Consider the following 15314-nt stretch of genomic DNA (forward strand, 5'->3'; position numbering starts at 1 on the left):
AATTAAATTACCTTTACTTATTATCCTTAGTACAGTGTGACAATATTTCCGATGACAGAAAATTTAACCTTTACGCCACCAGATTCTTAATTTTTGAAATGAAACTTCTTTAGAATCGTTGTGATTTGAAACTCGATGAAACGAAAAAGCGAGACGATAGAGGCGCCATTGCCAGCCATTATTTATAAAATTTTGGCCGCCGCTGTAGATCTATTTCACTGTGTCATTCTTATGAAACTTAATGTAAATTAAGTCTATTAAGGAATTGAAACTTCTACCAGTGGGAGGTTCCTTTGCACAGGATGCCAGCTAGATTATGGGTACCACAATGGCGCCTTTTTCTGCCGTGAAGCAGTAATGTAAGGATTACTGTGTTTCGGCCTGAAGGGCGCTGTAGCTTTTTTTATGAAAATAAGGATCGAGACGAGCAGGACGCTCAGCTGATGGTAATTGATACGCCCTGCCCATTACAATATAGTGTTGCTCAGGATTCTTGAAAAATCCAAAAATTCTGAGCGGCACTACAACTGCGCTCGTCACCTTGAGATGTAAGATGTTAAGTCTCAATTGCCCAGTAATTTTACTAGCAACGGCCTCCTTCGGGTCGAAACACAGTAATGTTTACACATTACTGCTTGCAGAAATAGGTTCCATTGTGGTAAAAGCAGCTAGTGAAATTACTGGCACATGAGACTTATCTTAAGGTGACGAGCGCAATCGTAGTGCCGTCATGAATTTTTAGGTCTTTCTAGATTGCTAAGCGGCACTGCATTGCAATAGGCAGGGTGCATCAATTACCTTCAGCTGAATGTCCAGCTTCTTAGTGTTATAAAAATCTTACTTTTTTTTGTTTATTTCAAGGTCACTTCGATTGTCTCCGAGGCTAGCTCTTGTGTAACAACTTGTTGTACTTACAATATGCTTCTTAACAGCCTGGCAGTATATTAGCTCACCAGAACATTCACACCAAGGAGAAGACCTTCAGGTGTGACACCTGCGGCAAAGAGTTCGTGACCAGCGTGATTCTGAAACGACATCTATTGGTAATAATTGTGAAATAAATACAAAAGCATTGTTTACTATGCTATTGCATATATTTGGTAGTATTTGTTACTTTAATATAAATACAAAATTTAACTTAAATTATGATAAAACACTCATAATAACAACACACTCACCCAAACACACACACACACAGAAAACATTATATTATGCGTATATTTTTTTCCTTTCTCTCTTTGCTACCTAAGTTTGTTGTACCTCGAGTAGATTAATTATAAATTTATGATAATTTTTTATTGTTTTGCCTATATTATAGCATAAAATCACTGTTGGCCAATATTTTTATTTTACCTAGCTAATAAGAGATGTAATGCGCTGTAGATTTTATGAATTAATAAAAAAAAAATTTTTACTGATTTGTTTATCGTCGTTGTTAAACTTTTTACGTACATACATACATAGATACTGTGGTTATTTATTACTTTTTGAAGCTTAAATTTTAATATCTTCAAAATAACTGAATTTGACACTAAATTGGTTGAATCTCTCTTTTTTTTTACTTATTTATTGTAATAAATAATTTACAAAATATGAACAAATAATACACAAATTGTACAAACACCAGAGGCTTGACCTCATTTTCTTAGTCTACGCCATAAGTTAGTTTCTACAAAATATTTATAATGTAAGGTTAAATTTATTAAGTTTAATTCTATTCTATTCTAACCTACAGACAATTACTAATATCTATAAACAGTCTCTACTTTTAGCAGGTAATCTTACGCCGCACAGTTCGTTTTATTTTTTTTTAATAATTTTTGTTACATTTAATTTATTACTTTAAGATTTATACTGTAAGTTGAAGGTGTGCGTTTTTATTGTTAATAAAGTGTTTCTATTTCAATATACGCCCTGCCTATTACATTGCATTGCCGCACACAGTTTTTGGAAAACCCACCAATTCTTAATGGCACTATATTTGCGCTCGTCACGTTGATACATAAGATGTTAAGTCTCATTTGCGCAGAATTTTCACTAGCTACGGCGCCCTTCAGACCGAAACACAATAATGCTTGCACATTACGGCTTCACGGCAGAAATACGCTCCGTTGTGGTACCCATAATCTAGCTGGCATCCTGTTCAAACGAGCCACTACACTTATAATTTACATCTAAAATGATTAAAATATCATTCTTTGTAAACAGACGCACACGGGCGAGAAGCCGCATAAATGTTCGTTGTGCGACAAACGGTTCACACAGAGCAACAGTATGAAACTCCACTACAGGACATTCCATCTTAAGGAACCCTACCCCAAGAGGTGAGTATTCTGCTATCTGCAATTCAACTTAGAATGTTTCCTTGAAGAAAAAAAATCTTACTAGACTTTTCTTACAGAGCTAAGGAGACGACACTTTATCTTCTTTTCTTTAAACTTTTACATCGGGGTGAAGTAAACTAAAATTAAACTAAAATCGTTAATGTTACTTTTTCAAATTCAAATTCAAATATTTTTGTTCAAAATAGGATGTGACATCACTTATTGAAAGTCAAAAACTACCACCCATTCCAAAATGAATGCCTCAGACCTGAGAAGAATGGCCGCAACAAACTCAGCGGGCTTTTTTTTTCGTCATATAAATATGTTTACAAAGTAATATTGTACAATTAAACTAATTATTTAATAGCCTGAGGGCGATCACTCTATTCCCAATCTGTGGTATAATGAATTTCTTAATGATAATTAAGAAAGTCATTTATGTTATAGTAACCTTTACCACACAAACGTTTTTTAACAATTCATCAGTATCAGTTTATTCAATCTATTACCTATTAATCTCGCCTATAAAATCATTAATGTATCGCTGTTGAATAAGTTGTTGTTTTATTGCTTTTTTATGGAAAAGTAGGACAAACGCCCGTGTCCGCTGGTGACCCGTACAAGCGTACGGCAAGAGCGTTGCCGGCCTTTGAGGAAGGTGTCCGCGCTTTTTTGAAAGTACCCATGTCGTGTCGTCCCGGAAACACCGCACAAGGAAGTTCATTCCACAGCTTTGTAGTACGTGGAAGAAAGCTCCTTCAAAACCGCACTGTGGAGGACCGCCACACACCCAGATGTTGGGGCTGATATCCTAACTTGTGGCGTGTCGTGCGAAGGTGGAATTCGGCGGCAGGAATCAGGTTAAACAGCTCTTCGGAACACTTCGGAACACTAAATGCGGTAGAAGACACACAATGAAGCGACATCTCTACGCAACGCCAAGTGATCCAGCCATTCACAGAGAACTGGGTCCCCGACAATTCGAGCTGCTCTACGTTGCACGCGGTCAAATGGATCTGGATCTGGATGGAGTTAATACTGGGGTGCGCCAGACCAGAGATGACAGCAATACTCCATGTTTGACCGGACCTGCGCTTAGTACAGCGCTAGAATGTGGGCCGGCTTGAAGTATTGCCGTGCTCTATTATGACGCCCAGTTTCTTCGAAGCCAATTTAGCTTTGCTTTCCAGATGACCTGTGAAATTGGCAATTGATTTATATGGAAGAGACGAATAAGCAAGCGATACCTGGAAGTGATCACCGCCGTGATTAGATTTGATTTGATTTTGATTTGAATGCTTCAGTAGTACAATCTATACGTAATTATATTACTTAACTAACATTTTAATATGAAGATACATGCAAAATAATACGACGCACCTAAATAGTTTTACGGCCGTTCCCAATATTCAGTCTATCTCCTACTTGAGATAAAAATCGTAACTATCGTTGACTTTTCTGTCCCAATAAAGTTATTGACGGTAAAACACGCTGACTGTCAATGGGACGACGTATAGCTTACAACGATAGGAGTTTGTATGGAAATTGCAATTCACGCGTCCCAATATAAGGCGATAAGAATGACTAATCGGGTATATTGGGACAGCAATTCAGATTATTGACAGCTAATTTCTGACAGTAGAAGGTAGTAATTTATCTCTGTCTGTAGATAGTATATTGGGAACGGCCGTTAAAGAATACCTTTTCATGTAAACTTATTTTTAGAATACGAAAGACGAAGAACAAAAATTCGTCTGATATCTGCGAGACATCAAGTGATTGCGAGTCCCGAGTCCCGTCACAAGATCCCGGAGCAGATGAAGCGGAAATTCAAAACGGCGAACTAGATCAATCGGCGGAATTAAAAGACAATGAAAATATACAGAGTTTTGCCTAGTTTCATGTTTATACTACCTTTTTTTGTAGTTTCAATATAACGGCTTTATAAGTATATTCATTATATAAATTATTATCTTTATAAGTCTTATATTAGGTAATAATATAATTTAATAAAATTATTATTAAGAAAACCAGTTTTTATCATTTTTGACTTTCTATTTGTTCCTGCATTTCATTGAATATGTCGCCCCCCCATCTTTTGTGACCCCGCCGCCTACGGTTCTCCTTGATTGCCTTCAGCGCTCAGTTGCGATAACAAGGAATTTTATTTTTACAGCGCGTGTGACTAACCTATATTTTTTATGTTTTTGCAATATTATATGTGTGTATAAATATACTTTAAATATAACATAATTGCCTGTGTGAAAGTGCTTGTTTTGTTGGTAACTAAAAACTAATTATGTATTAACATATTATTATATTTTATATTAACTAAGTATACCTTTTCGGAAAATGCCTTCGAATTTACAAAACGATCAAAAACGTCTTTAATTACGTACAAAATATGCGGGAGAATATGGTATATAAATCCATTACTAAAGAACATAGATTGTAATCATTAGAAATAAATTCCAACGACTCGGGGAATTAATAATAATATAATATTGACACACTTTAACACAAATTATCTTGCCCCAAACTAGGCATAGCCTGTACTACATAGGCTGCACTAAAAGTATCGGGAATGGAATATTTCCACTGTTCCTGTCATATTAAATCTTTTTAATTGAAAACTCGTTGGCTTTAAAAATCGAATACCATTTATTTATTTAAAAAAAGATTCTCGGTCTCGTCACAAGGTCTTGTCAAACTTGTTTAGTCGTTGAGAAAATGGAATTGACTCGAGAAAGTTCTAGAGCGATGATTTATTATGACTTTCGAAGTGGTTTAACACAAAAACAGTGTGTTGACCGGATGATTTCTGCATTTGGTGATGAAGCCCCATCCAAAACCACAATTTACAGCTGGTTTGCTGAATTTCAACGTGGACGTGTCAAGCTCAGTGATGATCCCCGTCAAGGTCGCCCAAAAACTGCAGTCACCAAAGAAAACGTTGATGCTGTGCGTAAGCTGATTGAGGAAGATGGACATGTGACATACCGCGAAATTCAGGCAACTTTAGACATTGGCATGAGTCATATACAAATAATCTTGCATGAACAATTAGGTGTTAAAAGTTGTTTTCCCGATGGATACCGCATTTGTTCTGTGAAGAGCAAAAAGCGGCTCGCGTTACTTGGTGCGTCAGAACTCTCGAAAGATTCCACTCAGGAACCTCAAATGCTGTATACAACATCGTATCAGGAGACGAATCCTGGATATACGTGTACGAACCCGAAACAAAAAACCAGTCACGAGTTTGGGTGTTCAAAAATGAGTTAAAGCCAAGAAAAATTATTCGTTCACGGAGTGTTGCAAAAAAAATGATGGCCACGTTTTTCTCCAAAACCGGCCATGTTGCGACTATTCCTCTTCTCAACAAAGAACGGTTAATGCAGAATGGTATGCTAGCATTTTTTTGCCACAGATCGTTTCTGAACTCCGTAAAGAGAACTGCAACCGCCGCATCATCCTCCATCACGACAATGCGAGTTCTCACACCGCGCGCAGAACAACAGAGTTTTTAGAGCAAGAAGACATAGAATTATAAGACCATCCGCCGTACAGCCCCCACCTAAGCCCTAATGATTTCTATACTTTCCCTAAAATACAAAATTGCGTGGTCAGAGATTTTCATCACCTGAAGAAGCTGTGGACGCCTACAAAACGGCCATTTTGGAGAGCCCAACTTCCAAATGGAATGGTTGCTTCAATGATTGGTTCCATCGTATGGAAAAATGTGTCAAATTTCGCGGAGAATACTTCGAAAAGCAATAAATACATTTTTAAATAGTAATGTTGTGTCACTTCCTTGATTTCCAATTTTTTCAGTGCCGCCCTTGTATGGGTGCAATACAATGATATATTTAATACAATATACTTACTTAAACATACATAAATACATATAAACTTCCATAACATCCAGGTGTGTAGTTAGAACGTGATTAAACCTCATAGTAATTAGATTAAGAAAGATAAGTGGTAAGATTGTTAGTAGCAATATATGAAGTCATTTGTTTTCATCGCCTCATGTGGATGGGTTTGTGTTCCATTGTTGTCTTAAAATTTGGCCATTAACTTTATGTATATCTGCTGTCATTTGGGTACTAACAAAGTATGCATTTAAGCAAAACTCTTAATTATATAACGGGATTAGATTGAAAGTTACGAGGATCAGAGACTTCAACAGGTTGCAGCACAGGAGATAAGTATCTAGAATAGAATAGAAGTATCTATATGGCAGAAATAACCGAAATTAGCCGTTTATATATTAGCTGATAGCTGATATAAAATAGGTATTATAATATCAGAAAAACATAACACATAATTTACATATTAATATATTGTTAAACAAACTAAACTCATTTGCAAAAAAAACACGGGCGGTCTTTAATTTTCTCCGTCCCTTTAGAAAAAATAATACCAAAAGAGGTTTTAATTGTTTGTGCATATTAGGTACTGGCATATTTTATGAAGTGCATAAAAAAATTTATTCCAAATTAAAATTTAAGATTTAGTCGGACTTTAACAAAAAATGCAGTTAATTGCGTATCGTGGCGGGAATCGTTGATAGTTCGTATTAACTCTAAATCATTATTAGATATTATTGTCGGATTGTCCAATTTCCTTGATATTCTTTACTTCTTAGCGGTCTCTAAAATGGTTGATAGAACGATAACAGCGACCAAAATTATTTATTAAGGAAGGGTGTAGTCAATGTTATGTGTCCCAGAGGCTAAATTTGAGTAGGTCGACTGTCCAGAGGACTTGGCAACGATATCAAGAGACTCGTTCCGTCAGTAGAAAGCCTGGGTCTGGAAGAAAACATGCACAGAAGCTTCTAATGTTGACCTCAAAAGACTAGAGGAAGTGAGAGGTGTGCATGCCAGCTTATGGAATGTCAGGAGGAGGCTTCTCGCTGAAAATATATGCAGTCGCCGTCCAGCCCGTGGCTCTAAATTACACCGCGAGCACAGAGTTGCTAGACTTATCTTTGCTTGAAATTGTGCGACGTGGACCTAAGAGGACTGGGTAGAGAATTATTCTCGAATGAAGCCAATATATGGTGAGGACCGACGTCGGCGAGTACTGCGAAGGCAAGGAGAACATTTCGCAGAAGGTTGCTTTGAAGAAATAACCCCTTATGTATAGGTGGAGGCTCAGTTATGTTTGGGCAGCGATTAATGTATTGGACCGTATAGAGTAGGTCTCCATAGAAAACGGCAATTTGAATGCACACCGGTACCCAGAAATCTTAATTCCCTACGTACAACCCGCATTAACGGTTCTTGGAGATAATTTTATTTCTATGGACGGTAATGTTCGCGCTCACCATTCTGGCAATGTGGAAGCGTATATTCAAGAGGTAGGGATTCGTAGTTTGAATTGGCCAGCTCGAAGACCCGACCTTAATCCCCATAGAGCAGATTTGGGACATTCTAAAACGAAGAGTAAATTCGATCCGGTCTGCTCCGCTAAACAAGGCAGCTAAGGAATGTAATTGGCGCGCAGTGGGAGCGTATTCCACAAGAAATAATTAAGGATAACATCGATAGCATGCCCGGACGAATACAAACTGTCATTTTAGCAAGAGGGGGCTACACTCAATATTAAACTTTAACTTTTTTATTTTTATGTTAAAGAAAACTTAATTTTTAGCCTGTTTTTTTATTTAATGAACAGATACGCAACTACCGGTGTATACTCTGGGTTAATTTTTTATTAATCATGAAGATGTACCTAATGACAAAATTGACAGAAACTACTTTTTGCTTATTTATTTTAAGTATTATAATACAAGCTACAACTTAGAACTACGAAATAATCTGAAGATGCCAGTGAAACAGGCTATTTATCAAGGTGCCCGTTTTTTGCAAAAGAGTGTATTTATATTTAAAAAAAAATACAATTTCATCGACTTAACTTCTCTGCGAACTTAATAAAACTGAACAATTCCTCCGAACACTCGCCGAAATGCGATAGAATATGCAGAGACTCTACATCTCAACGCCACGTCAGAGAATCAGGCCGATCGGAGATGACTTGATCGAACCGCTCTTCGTTTTAGATAGAAATGAAAAGTCCCTGTAACTTTCATTTGGAAAGAGTTGGTGCTTTCGGGGTGCTTCAAAAGTGAGAACAGCACTCCACCTGAAGCTGAATTTACTGAGAACACGAAGCTGTTCCGCGGCATCTTTCGCAGGTGATCAATAATCGTCAATCGCTCGATCTGTCCCTGATTTTAAGATGTATGCTGATACGTAGATAGCGGAATGTTCTCAAATCAAGGGGATACGATAATATTTCTGCATGAATATATTAATACTTTGTTAAAATAATACAATTGCAATTAAAGTTAAATTTTTAATGGACAGAGACACTTAGCACTTTCCAACATGGCCAAATTTTGCGCCGTCGCAATTCAAGCTGAAAAAAAGAGAAACAGGTATATTAGAAATGTAACTGTATTTGGAATCTTGGTTTACTGCTGTTACTGTTACAGCGGAGAGGGTATCTTACACTGTCTTTTGTTAGCTTTATATATTACCAGCTCTTCCTCTGTGTGTGCAGCGTATAAATTCTCTCATATCACATCAGTAGTACACTGACGGGGCAGTGCGGTTGATGTGAACTGTTTGCAAAGAGTTGCTACTACGGCACTGAGAGCTGACATAAATGCCTTTCTTATGTCAGCCAAGGTCACATATAATAAATATACGGACGACCGAGCCTTGCTCGTATATTTAAGAAGGTACAAAACTTGAACCAAAAAAACTAATAGGACATCTGGATTCGAACCGGGGTCTTCTGCTTTCCGGATCACCCAATGTCCCATCTGAGCTAGTAAAGTGTTGAAATTTACCTTTGTATTCTAATTTTATTGTAGCAGTTTCTCATTAAAACACGGATAAAACTACATTTTTTAAAATTGAAACCATTTCTCGCTCCCGAAACTACCTGTATACTAAATTTCATTAAAATCGCTGGAGCCGTTTCTGAGATTCAGATATATAAGAATTGCCCGTTTAAAGATATAAGATAACAATGATTGGCAATAATACATACATAAGAGGAAAAGCAGAGTCAATGTACTCACAGGCATCGATTGTTGTACGTTCTGCCGTTGGTGGCACAAACAGGACTATACTGATCAGAACAGGCACAATTCTTAGCAGCAGTCGCGAGAGGCCAGAAGAACACCGCCACTATTACTGTTATCACTGTGGGTAAATTAATTGGTTATGAGAAAGTAAAAAAAGCATGGAGGCAAAATAGGTGTTTTCGCTTTTCAAAGTCATATTGTAAGGTCGGCAACGCCGCAATGCTCTTGTGATTCCTCTGGTGTAAAAAATGCCTGTTCAGCAATCACGCATAACACAGATAGGACACATAGGAGCGCTGCCAGGCATTTTAGGAAAGTGTGAGAGGTTTTTTTAACGGTTACCATGTCGTATAGTCCTTAATTGGATTAAAATATTTCATTAAGAATTTTATTATTACCAAGCGCCACACGTAACACGCCACATAAAATATCCTTGGACATAAATACTTAAAATATACTCACACCAGATGAATTTCATTTTTGTTCGTTGTAAAAGATAGGGTGCTAGATGATCAAAAACAAAACTATTATTACATACATCTACTACACACATTAGTTATTTATATGAAAAATTATAAGTATTAAGAGCAGGTTACACACGGCAGGTTGACAAGTATATCTTTTTTATTCGTGGTCGCATTTCATATTTCTGCCAATGGTGGCAAGTTGGTTCTAGGTATTGACTTTCTCAGTATCAATCCCGTCATCAAAAGCTGGCAGCACAGAGCTAATGGTTCTACTACTGAAGTGGACCGCTTAAACGTGGAAAGATTGAAATAGATATCTATATCAAAAGCAGTCGAACGAACGGCTAGAGTGAGAAAATTAATATAGATGTGTGAAAGCTAAGGTTAAATAATTTATAGAGCAGGGGCGTGCATTAATTTTCTAGAGTACTGTAGCTAGGTTAAGTAGTAGGATCTATTTAGGGTAAGGTCAATGGGTGTTCAATAGAGTTTTGGATAAATAATGACGGAACTAAATTAACTAACACTGTATTAAGTTACTAACCTTTATAAGGTAGGCATTTCTTAATTGCCAATATGGAATGCACGCCCCTGGTATAGAGAGGAAGAAGAATGAGATAAAGAAGAAATATGACTACAAGTCGGCGTTTCCGAGACAATATAAAACTGTTTTGGAAACATGTGCGTGGGGCAAAAATATAAATACCTCGATGAAAGTGATTAGGAATGAACGAGGTGAAAGTAAGATACTATACGTCTGGAAAAATTATTTTGTGGGAATGTATTGGGTGGACAATTTTCTTATGAGGGCTCTGAAATCTCTGGGGATATCGTAGGGATTCTAAAGCCTGTATTCGGATTAATGCTAACTAAACGAGCTGGTTGGATATCTCCAAAGGTGTCATTAAATAATATAATAAACAATGAGGTGTCCCATGCAGTTTTCCTCGGACTGTAAGGCATAAAAGATGAGCCTAAAAAAAACAAACAAAGCAAGATGGCGGCCGGGAGCGATCGCCAGTCTACCGAGCTCATCTTAAACCAACTGGCAGACAACTGTGCACACGGCAGATATCTAGTTAATATCCTTGAAATAAACACGGTCACCTCGGAAAATTTACTTCATTTGTTAATTGGCTTGCAATGTGGAACGCACTTTATATAACTAATTATAAATTGCTAATGAACTCGCTTCCACAGCTGTATTACTGCCTAATTACACCAGTGTATTGTTTGTACCTTTTTTCAAATATTTTTTCGATTAAATCGTCTTTAAGCGTGGGAGTGTCTTTTTTCCAAATCTTAAAATTCCTTTAATGTTAATCCTTCCCACCTAACAACTCCAATAATGCAGAGAATACGGTTCCATCATCTTCGAAGTTCTGATCTTTCAAATATTCCTTCAAAGAACTCATTGGGGGCTAGTTCGGTTGTATATAGAGAATACTCAAGTATTTGAGGCCAGCAACTCGAATTGGCGGCCCTGTGAGCCGGGCTGTTATCTTGATGGGTCAAAACAATACCTGATAGTTTGCCTCACCATTTATCTCTAATCTCGTTACACAGTATTTTTATTCTTCATATTCACTCAATCATAACCCCCCCCCCCCCCCTTTTATTATTCCAGAAAAAAGCCAAACAATCGGCCTAAATTTCTAAGGGGTAAGGGATATATGAAGACTTGCTAGCCTTTCATTACTGTTTCCCGCTGCGCTTCAACTAGATACCGCAGGCGTAGTCGCAACGTGACGTCAAGTGCGGCAACTAATAGCTACTACGCCCAAGCGGGCGTACTCGAGCCAGTCTGGAACAAGGTTTTACGTTGACCTGCTACATGTTCTGTTAAACTTTGCTAATAATTGAAACTAAAATGCCGGGTTGCGTAGTAAAATTTTGTAAAAATAATACTTCGAGAAATAAAAAAGACAATTGGATCACATATCATCAGTAAGTATTTTGTATTTTATTAATTTCAATGGAAATAACACGAAGCTTTGAAAGATGCCATTTGACAATCAATGCCACGCACATAAACATCTAATAGTTGCTGTAATAAAAAAGCTATTATTCTTAAGTAGCACGGTATCTAGGTGGAGCACAGCGGAGACCAATCCTTAATCTAAGGTGCTATCGTTAGCCTAGCCTAAACGTCTAGAAATTAGTATAAGCTGGTTGCACTTACCTGACGTCACGAGCGAATCGCGCGCTCCGCTAGTTCGACGTGAACAAACACACAAACAACATAGGTTTGTTATAACCGCTAGCGCGCCGCACGCGCCAGGAGGCCGAAGTTTTGGTCCGAAACGAAAGAACGACGAACTTCGAATTGAATCCTATTACCAAAGCACTTCGGATCCGAAAAGTGCGGATGGATTTCGTTTCGGAACCATACACATAACCATAAAAAGTGAAGTACTAGTTACGATCAATAATGTCAAACTATGAAAATGTAAATATTAAGTGAATTTGGGAATAAGGTAAACGGAAGACAAAATGTCGAATCGCGAACTTCGTATCGACCTGCGGATCCGAAACAATTTTGTAATAGGAAAATATACGACCCGTACACCGAAACATCGTATTTCGATTTTGGTAATAGGGCTACAGACACCAACTTGCCCGCTATTTTCGCCGCATCTGCGTTTTGTGCGTGAACTCTTGCATACTATGCTGTGTGTTTGATATTACGTAACCACGCCCGAGAGTCAACATGAGCAGGCATTGTGGCTTCAACTCCCTTGTTGAATGTCAACTGTTGACACGTATGGGACTCGTAAATTAATGTAGATACTAGACCCGACAGACGTTGTCCTGTACACATGTATTAAATTTGAAAAATCGGTCCAGCCATTAGGAGGAGTTCACTAACATACACATGAGCAGGAGAATTATATTATATGGACGGAATTGAGAATCTAAACCATAGTTTCTCAACTATATTTTGCTCACCGCCCACTTTGAGAATATGTTTTTTTCTAGAGTATTTTCGTGTATTTTTTGCCTTTTTAGACTATATTTTTTAATCTATCCACGGCCCATCTGCGCCATCTCAATGTCCCCTAATTTTCTCTGGGTCTTCTACTGCCACCACGAAAGTCTCAAACGCCCACAAGGGGGCGTTATCGCCCACGTTGAGAACCTATGATCTAAACCAATCTCAAATTCACTGGAACACACTAAAAAATCATCAAAATCTGTTCAGCCGTTTAGGGGGTTGTTCAATTGTAAATATAAACAATTCTCGACTCCACCTGTTTGTCTACACAGAAAGTTTCATCGGTCCAGCCGTTTAGGAGGAGTTCAGTAACAACAGACGCACAAAAGAAATATATATGTTAAGATTTATTGAAAATCTCTCTCTCAACAGTGGGAGGCTCCTCTGCCCAAGATGCCGGTTGCAGTAAGTAGGTTTAATTATCATTTATTCTGATTAAAAACATATAAACTGTCACTTACATGAGAACAATATTTATAAGTAATAGAGTCAAAATATTTTATTGACATAAAATCAAAAGAATGCTCGTCAACGTAAATCGCAAAAAATACGATTCAGATACATACATATAAATTACACAAAAGTTTAAACATATACATATTTTTAAAATAATGCAATTCAGTAAAACAATACAAGGCAGAACCAAAAATCCATAAAAAACAACTATAATATTATTCAATTCCATATTGTAATATCGTTTACGTTATCTTCAATACTGTAATAAGCCTTCGACATAAGTCTGCGTTAAATAAAAGATTTAAATTTATTTAATGATAATTCAGATACACTTTTTAGTAATTTATTGTAAAATTTAATACCATCGCATGCAAAAGAATTGTTTATTTTACAGAGCCTAGTAGGGGGCACTATAAGCTTGTAGGTAGTTATTTCTAGTGTTCAAATTATAAATAAAATGAATAATCTATGAATCCTCCGTATAAAAGTAAGTATAAGTGTATGCACTAGACAAAGGAAATGTCATCTGTAATACATTTGGCTAAATGGAGCTTAAATAAATTAAGAGTGCCTGCATCTTTGATACCCAAAGTAGTAAATAAGCAGTGTAAACGTAGCTAGTGAAATCACCTGGAGAGATGAGACTTTTAACATCACATGTCTCGAGGTGAGAGCGCAATTTTAGTGCCGCTTAGAATTTTTGGGGTTTTCAAGAGTTCTGAGCGGCACTGCATTGCAATGGGCAGGGCGTATATTGATACGCGATGGTAATTGTACCATCAGCTGAACGTCCATCTCATCTCGTCCTTTATGGCCAAAAATGAACATTTATTTTGTATTTGTATTGTTATACGGAGAGTCGAGAAAAGAAACCCCTAATGTTAAAGGACATAGTAGGTATTTGATCAAATTATATTCGGAGGCCAATTTTATATCCAGAAATATTATTTGATTGCCAATTACCTCACAAATAAATAAGATTATTCCAATCTAGGTAGAGATCTGGATTCTTTTTCGTAGGGCCGAAATCCAGTCATGTGCCCATAATGGGCTTTATTTCGAGATTCTTACCTAGTTCGTGCTTAAATCAATGTTTTAAATAAATGAAACAACAATATAATTTAAAAAATTTACTATCACAGTACTATTGTATCATTAAATAGCTTTAAGTTACGTTACATTAAAGACACAGATAAGCTATTTAAAACTATATGTACAAAGTTCATTAGTATAGTAAAATATGGAAAACACTGTTTTTAAACTTATTTCACAGAAAGAAGATGAAAGAAAAGAAAGAAGAAACACATGGAATTCTAAAGTATTCGCATTCTTTATTCGTCTTAAACGGCTTTACTCGTGGTTTGTTGGAGTATTGGCCCGAGACAAGAAATTTGTGTCTCTCAAGCATTAGGAAGCCATCGAAATCAACCGACGGACGACCTAACTTTAATAGAGACAACGGTTGGTCTCTGCCACCTACTTGGTATCCCGTGATGTTAAACGCATCTCGCAATAAGACCCATAGTGCCGATGGCTACGTAGTGGACATCATGAGTACATAAATAACTACTAAAAAAGCAACTTGCTGCGGAGAAATTGAACCACATCCACTAGAAATTCCTTTCTCTAAAAGATTTTTTCAGTGTGCGGACATAAACACACGCAACACACTTGCAAGAGGAATAAGAACACTTTTTTTAAATATTATATTTTATAAAAAAATATAGATTAAGTAGGTAACTACCTTTACCTTCAACTCCATAGGGAAGAGGGGATGGCTGAAAAAAACGCTGAATGGAAACATAAATCCATGATTCAATGTCAGGTGAAGCTGAGCCTTTTCCTTTTGTCTATTGTTTCATCGCGTAGCGTAATAATTCATTTTATATTTGTAATGATTTATATGACAATAAAGAATTTATTAATTCTATAATTTATTTATTATTTTGTGCATCCTTGAACACCAATAG

The 15314-nt window shown here is 36.9% G+C and overlaps 1 protein-coding gene and 1 long non-coding RNA gene across 3 annotated transcripts in view; one reads left to right on the forward strand and one right to left on the reverse strand.

Annotated features, from left to right (window-relative positions):
• Positions 1-4354, forward strand: part of LOC126967624 (zinc finger protein 436-like) — a 34567-nt gene extending 30213 nt beyond the window's left edge. Inside the window, exons 17-19 of one of the 2 annotated variants that reach the window (XM_050812182.1) lie at positions 933-1043; positions 2209-2324; positions 4050-4354. In XM_050812182.1, coding sequence (XP_050668139.1) covers positions 933-1043; positions 2209-2324; positions 4050-4221 — 399 coding nt within the window. In that variant the 3' untranslated portion in view covers positions 4222-4354. The remainder of the gene's footprint in view (positions 1-932; positions 1044-2208; positions 2325-4049) is intronic. The other variant, XM_050812183.1, reaches the window with a different exon arrangement.
• A 4319-nt stretch (positions 4355-8673) lies between these two features.
• LOC126967682 (uncharacterized) lies at positions 8674-10017 on the reverse strand. Its single transcript, XR_007730063.1, has 3 exons — positions 9889-10017; positions 9421-9535; positions 8674-8750 (listed from the first exon to the last, which is right to left on the reverse strand). It is a non-coding gene; the product is annotated as an uncharacterized LOC126967682 (long non-coding RNA).
• Positions 10018-15314: the final 5297 nt, after the last annotated feature.

This window comes from Leptidea sinapis, chromosome 13 (genome assembly GCF_905404315.1).
Source record: "Leptidea sinapis chromosome 13, ilLepSina1.1, whole genome shotgun sequence".
NCBI classification, from domain to species: Eukaryota; Metazoa; Arthropoda; class Insecta; order Lepidoptera; family Pieridae; genus Leptidea; species Leptidea sinapis.